Source organism: Montipora capricornis, chromosome 3 (assembly GCF_036669925.1).
Source record: "Montipora capricornis isolate CH-2021 chromosome 3, ASM3666992v2, whole genome shotgun sequence".
Lineage (NCBI taxonomy): Eukaryota > Metazoa > Cnidaria > Anthozoa > Scleractinia > Acroporidae > Montipora > Montipora capricornis.
The window spans coordinates 53,846,742-53,859,241 of NC_090885.1; the positions used below are offsets into that span (position 1 = coordinate 53,846,742).

At 39.6% G+C, this 12,500-nt stretch overlaps 1 protein-coding gene across 1 annotated transcript; it reads right to left on the reverse strand.

Annotated features, from left to right (window-relative positions):
• Positions 1-3,185: 3,185 nt before the first annotated feature.
• LOC138043394 (25-hydroxyvitamin D-1 alpha hydroxylase, mitochondrial-like) lies at positions 3,186-7,613 on the reverse strand. The gene has a single exon (XM_068889643.1). It carries the CDS (start codon positions 6,470-6,472, stop codon positions 4,607-4,609), a length of 1,866 nt encoding a protein of 621 aa, XP_068745744.1. The 5' UTR covers positions 6,473-7,613; the 3' UTR covers positions 3,186-4,606.
• Between the last annotated feature and the right edge of the window lie 4,887 nt (positions 7,614-12,500).

A 12,500-nucleotide genomic window follows, 5' to 3' on the forward strand; every position in this document is an offset into this window, starting at 1 on the left:
AGGCAGACCACAACACCGGGAACTACATGCCCTACCTACACCTGACGAGGAAAACCTGCAATCTTTTCGCTCAAGCGGTCATGTGCACAGGAAGAATGCCACTTGGAAACCCCACTGGATCTGGACGAACTGCGATTCCACTGCAAAAGCAAATCCTCCTCGAGCGGTCGTATTACGTTGAGTAGTGTATCAAACCCGTGTTATAAAAGGCGAGTATCGATCTGTCAGGTCAATACGTACATGGGTTGTTTATTAAAAGTATGGATTGCCGTACAACAACAAAGGACCGATTTGCAATATAATAATAATAATAATAATAATAATAATGATTTATTGACCGTATTTCTACATGGTAGCTTTGCAGCCATCATTTTAACTAAGTAATTTCTAACTAATCACAAACATAATGCACAAGTTGAAAACTTTTTAAAAATGTAAGATCTAAAAATGCTATAAATATTATGAGTAACCATAATTAAGGAGCCTTGTCAAGACAACTTATGAGGTTCAACTTAAGAGGGTAAATTTAAGCGCGTGCTGGCCTTGCTCTTTGAAATTTTACAACAATCATTGTTAAAAGTATCAAAGTTTGGACACCGCCTTACATTTGCGTGTAGGGGATTGAATAAAGTCGCTAATGAGTCCTGGAAAGTACCCTTAATTAGGGAATTTCTATTACAGGTGCATTACTAGAGCGCAGTGTACGTTTGGGATTGTGCCTAGGCAATTGCAAGTATTCGGGCCAAGCTTCACTAAAAGAGCTCGGTGTCCAAACATAAGGAGGCTCGAAAGGGTTTCAACACTTAGAAGACTCTCTGTTTAGATCGAATGACGCTACAACACTGTATCGCGTAACAGCAATGGTATGGTACCCTATGACACAACGATTATTTCCAAATAAGATGTGATCATTATTGTGGTGTAATAAGTTACCTTGGCAACGGGAAATCCCAGAAAAAAACCATGTTTTGGATTTAGTTGATCATATCTCGAAAAAGAACTTGGTGAGCCCCCTTTTTTATTGATGAAAAGTGATTAGAAGGCCACGATAAAGCTTTCGGCAAAGTTCAAAATAATTCTGTCAAGAGAATTCAGAGCTACCTTTAAAACATCACAAAATTAAGATGGCGTCAGTATTTTGATATATTTCCTTACTTTAGGACGATTTAGCGTGAGCATATCTACGTTATCATCACCGGTGTTGACAATACGACCATCCCAAAGAATGTTCAACTGGCTGAATAATCTCTCTACTGTGTCGAGCCAGGCTTGGTAGTCCTGAATAAGTTCCGATCGATAAAGGACCTCTAAGCAGCGGTCGAAGCTCAGTTTTTTTTCTAAGTCGCCTTTTGGCGACCTTCTTTCACAAAAAGGTCGGCAAATATAAAACGTTGGTCGCCATTTTCCCTCGATGACACACTGTGGCGTAATTATATAAAGGAAAGAACTGCTGACCATTTTGAGACAAAGATGGCCGCCTTACGATCGCTGCTAAGCGTGTACATCTATTCGCGCTGTCTTTCAACTCTTCATACACGTAGAGAAAGAAGAGAACTGCAAAAATTGCAAAGGAAATTCATAGACAATGTTTCGGTAAACCTGTTTATTTTTATTTATTTATTTATTTATTTATTTATTTATTTATTTATTTATTTATTTATTTATTATTTTCATTTTGTCTGGATCTAGAGCTTAAAAAAATATACCGATTATCACGATACCACTTCCACGCGCCGGAATAGTCATCAATTTGGCGACCTTGGCGATAACTTTAGTCGCCATTATTATTTTTTAAGTCGCTAAGGCGACGAATTCGGTCGCAGCTTCGAGAGCTGCAAAGAGCATTTTACTATGTTTATTGTGATGCGAGATCTCTAGCTACAAGTGTTCCAAATCTGGTTCTATATTCTCAATATCTATATGCTTTTTGTATAGCTTATACTTTCCGTCACATATGCCCCAACGCCACCTCCGCGGATCTTTTTGCGTTTGGGAAAAACATCACTGTAACCAGGGATGGTGACATACTGCGGTAGGAGCGCATTATCTTTAAAACATGGTTCACTCATAGTCACAACGTCAAAAGGGTACCTCTTGATTGTAGCGAGTAACTCATCAAACCAGGATGCCATGGTTCGCGTGTTTATGTGGAGTATTCGAAACTGGTCTGGATCGGCTTGGCTCCAGGCTCGCTCATAAGCTGGTATCAGAAAATGATAAGTTATGCTTATGGATGGGCAAGTTATGCTAATAGAATAGTGCTTTGATAATCCGGTTACTCCGTTACTGTTCAACTTACTGATGGATGGTGCGATTTCTCCGTTCTCATCAACAGAAAATGGTCGTAAAAAGAAAAAGACAAATCGTCGCTTGTATAGGTCCTCGTAAAATATAACACGCACTGCATTAACCGGACACGTAACTCGAAAACCAGGGTCAAAAAACGGCGGTTTAGTATGTCTTCGAAGCAGACTGTGCTTTCAAAGAGCCCTGCCTTTTTCACTCGACAGTCGCGGCGGGATAAACTGGGACCGAGCACTCCTTGTCATTTGATTCTGTACCGGAATTTCCGGAGATTTTGGTCGAATGGTAAGCGCTCCTAGGGCCCATTTCTCGAAAGTCCCGTAAACTTTGAAATTGCCAACCACTTGCTTTGGAAAGCAGATATTTTAACATGTTTTTAAGGTAACAAAAATAAAAATGACTTTGAAGTTTGACGACTTAAATCCTCTCCGTTCTTGAGATACAAAGGGAATTGTGACAGCCGAAAATGGCCCGTAAAGTTTGGGGACTTTCGAGAAAGGGACCCCTGGTCATTTGTTTCTTTCTTTATAAATAGAGGGGTGACACGCCCCCAGAGTCCGCATTTCTTTTGGTCAGCACCGGACTCTGGGGACAAGATTGGAGGTGTCTCGGGAGATGACTCGCATTTGAATGGAAGTTAATCAGCAAATTATATCTCATATTTCACGGTTCAGTAAAACAAAAACTTACATTTGCCACTTATAAAAATTGGCCAAATGGATTTCTGATAAGACTGTGTCAAAAAAAAAAAACCGTTCATCTCTCTCCAAAATCGTTTTCTGGACGTCGAATAAGTTTCCGCCATACATTTTCTCAAAGCGACTTGCAATGTTTGCCCCCTGGCGATCCCAGAACCCTTTCCGAATAAAGCAGGGATCCGATTAGTGGCAACTCATTCATTATAATTACACTTCAAGGTTAGTCCTTTTTGTTAAATGTTTAAAATTTTAGCCATAAAACTGAGCTATTTTGTATTAAAGAAAGAACTTTACATGATTAGTTGGTCGGAGTAAAACATGAAACTAATTTGAAACCCATCTAAATCTCGTAGAATAAACGCTCTATGTGCTATGGCGTACTTAACTTAGTACTCTCACTGAGCCTGGGTATCATAATGTTCTTAGTATGTGTTCTTAAAAATTTGATTAGTCTCTGGCTGGACGTTGTCACAACAAAGAGTGTACAACATGGTACACCAATATGCCACATTGATTCACGCACAGATAATGAACATTAAATCTATTTAAGACACAATAATGTACCAAACATAACCCAAAGCTGATATCATTGATCCCAAAAGCTGGGCGACCGCTGACAATGACTTAAAGGGGCTAGGTCATGCAATTTAGGCAATTTCAGCACTGGTCGAATGGTAATAGAATTAACTAAAATATCAAAATAACTTTTCAAAACTATAGGAGAACACAACACACAGGGAAGCCAAGAAGGGACATGGATGGACAAAACTGGAGAGGATTGAAATGGATTCAATTTGGTAAATTTGAAAAACGTCGGCCCACCCTTTTTTAAATTTATATCCGACTATATCAAAATATCATTTACAAAGCTAGAAAATCAATTGTTATGTGGCCGTGATTTTGCAAATGAAAGACTCTTGCTCTGCCAATTTGACGTTTAGAGCTCATAATTAACAAAATTAAACAAAATTACCTAAAATAGCGTGACCTAGCCCCTTTAAGGCCAACAACTATGGCCAAGCTTTGAAAAACTTGTAACCCATCGGTGTACGAGGTTTTGCATTCCAATTTGACAAATATTGAAAAGATCGGTGCCTGCCAAGAATGATTCATCAAGGACTACATGTATTGCAAGGTTTTTGATATTGCTATGCATCATAACACGAATCTAAGTCGAGTCCACAGCAAACTGTACGAGGAAGATAATGATTGTCTACGAATAACTAGACTATTTGCAGTTTAAAGATGATTCATTCCTTACAAATTGTGAATTAAGTTACAGGACCCTAAACTAAAATTAAATGACTTGGCTATTTTAAGGAGGCCTGAAATTTAAACCTAGCTTATTTTAGTTATCCACTAAAGCACCTCTTAAATCAGCTCGATGCACGTAACTACTGATTTGACTGCTAGTTTTCAGATAATACCTGCCAAAAATCCTCAGCAAACTGCAAAAAGGCTCTTATTTAGAATGCCAAGCATGTCAAGTTGGATTCTTGCAACATTATTAATAAAGAAGCACTTGAAACTGGAATTTTTTTACAAAACGACGAGAAAGTCTACACCGACAAATGCGAGGTTTATATTATAACTTACAACTGACTCTAGTATTTCCTGTCAATTAATTGAACTCGCAGAGGCCTGTCAGGAATGATCACTCCTCTCACGAACGGCTCCACGATCTCATCCGGAGGATAACGTATCTCAAACCGCTGGACGATCCTTGCCAAGAGCAGATAAAGCTCCAGCTCAGCAATTCGGCGGCCAAGACACATACGTGTTCCAAAGCCGAAGGGCATGGAAGAAAACACTTCTTTAGCATCGTTGAACTTGGACTTAGTTGCTCTATCACGCAGCCATCTCTCTGGTTTGAATTTCTCAGGTTGTGGGAATACGTTCTCATCACGGCTCATGGCATACAATAACATAATTATTTGTGTACCGGCGGGGATATGGAAATCTCTGATCATCATATCTTTCGGTAAAATTCGGAATAAAGCTGACGAAACAGGATACAGTCGTAAGGTTTCTCGCACCCAAGCTTTGATGTAAGGCATTTCTTCCAGAGTTGTTGGTGTAGCGATTGTTTCATTTCCCAAAACAGACAAAACTTCTTGTCGTAGGACTTCTTGTTTCTTTGGGTTCTTCGCCATCATGTACAACATCCATTGCATTGTGTTAGAGGTTGTGTCCACTCCAGCGAACAAGACATCAATCACACTTGCTAGAAAATCATCCTTGGTGATTTTTCCACTTGACAGGAGGAACTCGAAGAAACCTGCTTTGTCATAATCGGTGAACCTGGATGTTTCGCTTGACTTCAGCTCGAGTTCATTAATTCTTCTCTGTGTAAACAATTCAGCGTACTCGTACATTGTGTCAAAACTTCTGAACAATTGTTTAAACTGTTTAGTCTCATAAATCTTGAAAATCCACAAAGGCCACACACTGACGCCAGTAGTGCTGTAAAGAAATTCTCCGACGGCTTTGATGAAAGTTTGTGCTTCTGCGTTTACTTCCGGCTCCAGGCATCCAAATCTTTTTTCAAACAACATAAATGCCACAGACTCGAATGACCATTTGAAGAGCTCGTTATCAAGTTCACGGACTTCGTTATCTTTGTCTGTCCCGCTTTGTTCTCGAATAGTTCGCAGCCTGTGAATGAAATCAGTAATGATTTCGTTGAATTCAGCCGCGTAGTCTGCGACTTGTTTGGGTCGAAGCATGCGTTTGCTAAGCACGCTTCGGTGCCTGTACCATTCAGGGCCATCAGCAAAGAAAATACCGGCGGTCTTCTGTCGCTTTTCGCGATAATAGTCGATAGCAGGGAATCGAAATCGTTCTGGGTACTTCGATTCTGCACGCATAACCTTGGCGACATCAGACGGATCAGCCAACTGAACGACAGCGTTTCCACCAAATCGATGTTTGTGTATGTAACCATATTCTCTTACATCTTGCATTTGAGAAGACAACAAGCGTTTTTCAAGCCGCTCACCTCCTGTTCCAACAAGCAAAGTCCAGCCCGTCCCCACAACTGGGAGACTTTTGGGTCCGGGAATATCAGCCAAAGACTTAACGGTGTAGTCATCTTGATTCGACGAGGTCACCGTCGAAAGGGCGAGAATTCTTGTGCTATTACGATAATCAAAATTTCTCCGTAAACCCAATACGAATAATCTGTAAACTTTGGAATTTCGAGCGAGTGTCATGATGCGTACTTTACTAAATCCTTTGTATCGTTGATGATAAAAGTTTTGCTCAAGGTTTGTGCTATGAGATTTGCTCTTAATTAAATCTACTGCACAAACAAAGGAATGCATCTGCGGTCGATCATTGTTCGGAGGGGTGGAACTGAGTACCATGAAAAACAAGGATTGGGTGACGAAAATGGATAAATGGGCTTTCTTTTGACTTTGCGCTCCTAGCGAATATCTCGAAACAAAAGGAGGAACAATACGGCGGTGCATATCTTTTTTTGTCACTGATATCAAGCCATTATTGTATTATAAGTAGAACCAAATTAATGTTCTCCAAAAGAGATAGAAAAGCAGGAGGCAAAAGACTTCTATGAAAATTTACACATGCACAAATACGAAGGATCTTAAATAGTGGACTGGATGGATCGTCAATTGCAGAAAAAGTCATAGTAGACATAGTACGATAGTACGTATACAGATTTTTTCTACTAGATATAAATCGGTTTCAAAATAGTTTCATATGTATTTCCCCCACTAATCAAATAAATTTCCATCTTTTTTGAAAAGAAAAAAATGAATCAGGTTCAACTTATAATAGAATAATCCCTTGATTACAAGTGACAAACAAGACATGTGATTCGATGGAGGCGCATATTTCGCCAAATTCAAAAGAAAAGCCATTTTAAAAAAATCCTTACGACACAATCGACCACTGCTGTTGTTTTTGTTTGTTCAGTGCCGTGCCCTTTTAAATACAAACAAAGCTGCAATTTGCATGAGTCGTTTAGTCCATTCATAGGCAGCCCAAGTTCGCGTCACTAGAGAGCGTGTAATAATTAATTACTAGTGGGAAGATGACCTTTGAGTAAAAGCGGTGTTGCGTTACAGAAGTCAAGGCTGCACACTACGATTCCGACCGTTGTTAGCTCAGAGGCGGTTTGCCACTCGAAAATCCATCCCAGCTGCGATTTTTTCACGCAAAGCTAAAACCACATCATTCGTCGTCAAAAATCCCCACACACTTGGCTGGAAATGAGCATCTTCAGCTTCGATTCCACGATAGCTGATGAATTTAACAGCTGCTGATAACCGAACAGGACACGGAGCTTGGGTCCGAAGTCAAATTAACTCCACGCGATGAGGTACAGTCATTTCATGTACCACAGCGGGGTGAGCGGCTTCTCCAACAGCTCCATGGTTACGAGTGACGCTGTGGGAATGGGGTACCACAGCGGGGTGAGCGGCTTCTCCAACAGCTCCATGGTTACGAGTGACGCTGTGGGAATGGGGTACCACAGCGGGGTGAGCGGCTTCTCCAACAGCTCCATGGTTATGAGTGACGCTGTGGGGATGGGGTAAGTGTTGTACCTCATCGGGTGGAGTTAATTTGACTTGGGACCCAAGAATGCGAATAAAACTAAAAACTAAACTAATTAAAATTTTAGAATCCAACCTAGAGCACATGATCTGCAGGAAAACTTAAGTCCAGGCCCCAGTTCTCTATCCAGTGAATAAGTCTTTACAAAACCAATTGCGCTATCCAATAGATAGCGATTTATCTGGTGGGTAGTGTTATCCGCCCTCTGAACAACGAGGGCCAGATATCTTCTTCAGTACATGTGTGGTCTGCGTTAATAATAATAATAATAATAATAATAATAATAATAATAATAATAATAATAATAATAATACTTTATTAAATAATCAACAACTTTATTCACAATTTTCATCTTCCTACCTACTTAAATGTACAAAAACAATAATCATTCTTGATTGTTCAAATTCTCTCGCACTGCGCAAATTTAATACTTATACTAAATAATAATAATAATTATCACAAAACACTATTTACAATTTCTTTCGATCAAAAAGAAGAGCACTTAGATAATAATCTCGTATAAGAACTTTGTTAACAACAGTAACAAAAATGTTTCAAAAATGTACTACTACTACTACTACTACTACTAATAATAATAATAATAATAATAATAATAATATGGCATGGTTCACTGGAGGTAAAACATCTTTACTCTAGAAAGAAGGAAACTTCACAAGCGACAACCAATGGCCAATTACCTGCCTCAACACCATATATAAGTGGTTCACATCTTCTATGCTAAGGCCTATGGACGATCAGAAGAAGAGGTGCTACGGAAGGATGTAGTCGCACAATCTACATATTGATAGAATGGTTACTCAAGATTGTCATCGAGGTAGGAGGAATTTAAGCATGGCATGGATAGACGTGACCAAAGCGTATGATTCTGTTGACCACGACTGGCTATGTGAGATGATGGTTGTACATCGCTTTCCAACATGGATAAGAAAAGTGGTAACCAAGTTATGCAATTCATGGAATACCAAGATCGTCACAACAACCAAAATTGGGCAGGAGGTATCAGATGTAATCCACTTCAACAGAGGACTTCCCCAAGGAAGTCTGGAGAATAGTCGACAAGAAGATGAAGTAGCCTTTAAAGTTACATCTGATGTTTATCTGAACAGATTGTCCATAATATGGTCAGGTCCACTGTCTGATTCCCATCGTACTCTGGTTACCAATCAGTACGCTCCTCGCGCACTAAGCTATTTAATGTGGACGCAACATCTACCATTACAGAACTTAGGCAAATTGATCGTGAAGCTCGTAAGATCATTGCGGAACAAGGAGGTAAGCACCCACTTAGTTCAGCCGCGTTGTGCTACCTTACAAGAGAATCAGGAGGCCGAGGGTTATGATCGGTAGAGGCAGAGTACAAGGCTATTAAAATTAAAGGCGCATTTAATCTGTTCAAGAATAATGACAACACTGTGGAACTTGTACGCCAGTTTGAGAACCGGTCAATAGAGCTCGGACATAATTCTATGGTTAAGGAGGCTGCTAAGTTTGGCCAACTTTGATTAACTCAAGTTAACGTTTGTCTACCATAATCGATCCTCTATGCCGCAACGACGATGGGGAGAATGTCCCAGATGCAAAGATTAAGAAAAAAGTGAAAGACGCTCAGCAAAACCAACTCAAAGGAGAGATTGTAAGCTAGAAGTGGAAAGGGAAGTTGACTGCCTCGAGATGGAGTGACCCAGTACAAAGCCAAGGCTGCTTCAACTGGTTAAGTAAATGGAAGACATGTCCAACACAAGTGATCACAGGAATCTACGAGATGTACGAACAACTGCTTCCAACTCGTGTATACTAAAGCAAGAAGACAAGAACTGGTAAAAAGAATGATGTGATGTGCAGATTATGCGATAAGGCACAGGGAACCGTGGCACATATCTTAGCTGGATGTTCTGCACTTGCGCAAAGCAAGTATCTGCATCGTCATAACTCGGTATTGAAATTCTCTTCTTTGAGATACTTCACCAGCTAGACCTTATAGATAGTGTACGAGGTTGGTATTCTCAAGAAGAACCGAGGCTGGTTTACAAAAATGAGTATGCACAAGCCTTCTGGGATATTCCACTATTTGCTGAACTTGTGGAAGTTAGGAACAACAGGATAGATGTACGAATTGTGGATCGCAAGAAGAAAGTAGTTTCTATGTTAGAGATAAGCTTTCCGTGGATGGAGAATAGAGAATCAAAAATGTAAGAGAAGACACAAAAGTACGCCCCCTGAGGTTGGAATTAAAAACACAAATCAAGGGATTCAAGATACATCAGCATAACATCATTTTGGATGTATTAGGACGATATTCTAAAGAACTTGAGGACACTGTAAGGCAGCTGATTGGAGCAAGAAGCAAAGATGTGCTCCTAAAGATGCAAAAGTCTGTTCTCTCAAACAGTCTCCACATTGCACGATCCTGACTTTCCGTGTTATTTTTTTGGATAATATCAGAATTTTTTAATTATTTTAATTTATAGTTATGTAATAATTGAGTTACGTACGTTGGATTACAGTCCATTGTAACTCCCAGGTTTATCGCAGACTTAGATGATGTAATCTCCTTGCTGAGTAGTGTAATGCTTATATCATCTGTTATCTTCGTCAGCATCTGTGAAGTCCCCAGAACCAGAAGTTTTGTCTTGTCCAGGTTAATGAGTAGACTGTTCTTGCAACACCATGCGGCTATATTCCGAAGATCTTCTGTCAGCTGATCTGCGGCTAAGGTGGCATCGCGTACATGCAGGAAATGAGAGGTATAACTGTGAGTCATCAACATAGCACTCTAACGACCCCTGTGTTGTATTCTGCATTTTCTGTTCTTTGTTCAAGTCAATGATGTAATTTCCACTCTTTTTGAGGAAGAACATCAAGGTTGGCAGGTAATCCTACCATAATCAGGTTATTTACAGGGGCACCCAACGATAATCTTCGATAAAATATGTCTTCGGGAGAGTCAAACTGTTCTAAGAATTTTGGTTCTACGTTGCCAAACAGCTATAGATCTTTTCTACTCAAACTTCACCTAAAAGATTCGCAACCAGGGAAAAGTAGACCCTTCCTTTTTCGGAAGGGATATTTTTGACACTTAAAAAGGCCACCTAGCAGTTTTCATTTGTTTGAGCAAATGGTTTGCTGGGAAGTTCAATTTCTGAAACGAAGATATCACTCCATAAAATTTTCGACACTTCAATTTTCAACGAAGATATCCGAACACAGTCTTTATACATTACAAGGAGTCTAGAAATGGCTCTCAAAGGCTTTGGCTTAATTTGCTCGTTGGGTGCCCTTTTATTAAGGGTAGGCCAGAAATGGTAAGCATGAGAGTAGTGGCTGCCAAGTAAAAGGGAACAGAATAACCCATTACCAGAGTTTGATTTGTGCAAAGGTTAAAAAAGATCGATAATTTAATAAAGTAAATGACACGTGACCACAACACTGAAAAGAAAAGGGTTAGATGCAGGACTCAAAAAATAATATAAAGATTTAGCCAAGACTAAAAGTGGAGCTTCCTGGTTATTTATTCTTACTGCCTGTAGGGTTAGTGAAAATAAAAGGTTTCGAATTGTCCGCGTTTGATGTTTTCGGTTGCTGTTTTAATAATTAATTCATTTTCTTTGCTTTCTTCTATAGCAAAAGTCATTGCCTAACTAGTGAATTCCACGATAAATTTTACGCTAAAAACCGATATCGCATGAATCACGAAGTGATGAGTGAAAAAGTTGTACCTCAATCAACTGGTCTTCGTCGAAACAATCTTCATCTACACCATGATTTTCAACCGAATCCTGAATTGGACTTATCTGGCTGACTGTCGGTGAAACTTTCCGGTAGGAAACTGATTGGTTATAGCTTCGAGGTGGCAGGGTTTACTGCAGTTATGACATTATGAATTTGTTTGAATTTGTCGATAACCTGGCTCTGTTCCTAAAACGAAACCGATTGCATTTTCATTTCTTACGTTAGTTTTTCAGGTGTTCATAATGGGGAGTTATTTTCCTCATGCAAGCGAACATTTTATCGGCCTGAAGATTCCGTGCGGGTTACACCACATAGGAGTTATTTTCGTACTCTCGCAAGCCAACATTTGTAGGCTTGGCGTAACCCACGTCTTGGCGTAACCCACGCTCCAAGGTGTCATAAAGTTATACGTAATCGGTTATGTAAATGACAACAAATCGTGAAAGAAAAAAATATAGAAGTGGCAATCAGGCTCAGAACGCTCATATGCTTTGTGAGTCAACACCTTCTCAGCAGCGACACTATTTAGGGATTCCACTTCCCTTCCTCCCAGTACAGGATTAAAAACGTGAAAAGTATATTAGAAAAAAAAAGCCTTAATCAGCCAAGCACCAAAGAGAAATCAAGTAAAAAAGACATCTTGTTTTACTTTGGTTAATACACAAATTAAATACTGTAAGAAACAGACGACTTTTTTAAAAGACATGTTTCGGCATGCTTATGCCATCATCATAAATGATGTCTTTTAAAACGTTGTCTGTTTCTTACAGTTTTTATCATACTTGCTACTATCGCGACCTTACACAAATTAAACCAAAGAAAACGAATCGAGCAGCCAATCGCCATTCAGTATTCTGACTGTGATTCCTCGAAAAGGAGAAGTAAATTCTGATCGTATTGCTGTGCTCAGCCTGATTGTTTCCATTTGCAAATTTAGTGGCATTAAAAGAAATACCTGTTAGTTAAACTTTCACCATTTTCCAAATTTTACCGGTGATTCCGATTGACTAAACAACATTTTGCATCCCATCGCAAAGCCCATATAGGGGCCATGTGTCTAAAGGAACATGTGGTTTCCGTAACGCGGTTTGAATGATGTGTCGCTAAGACCAATGCTGGTTTGCTTTGAGTGGGAAGTTGTGACTTCCGCTTGATAGATGCACTTTCCTT

Excerpts from the sequence above, each read along its gene's own strand:
- LOC138043394 (XM_068889643.1), bottom strand. The coding sequence starts at position 6,472 with ATGCACCGCCGTATTGTTCCTCCTTTTGTTTCGAGATATTCGCTAGGA.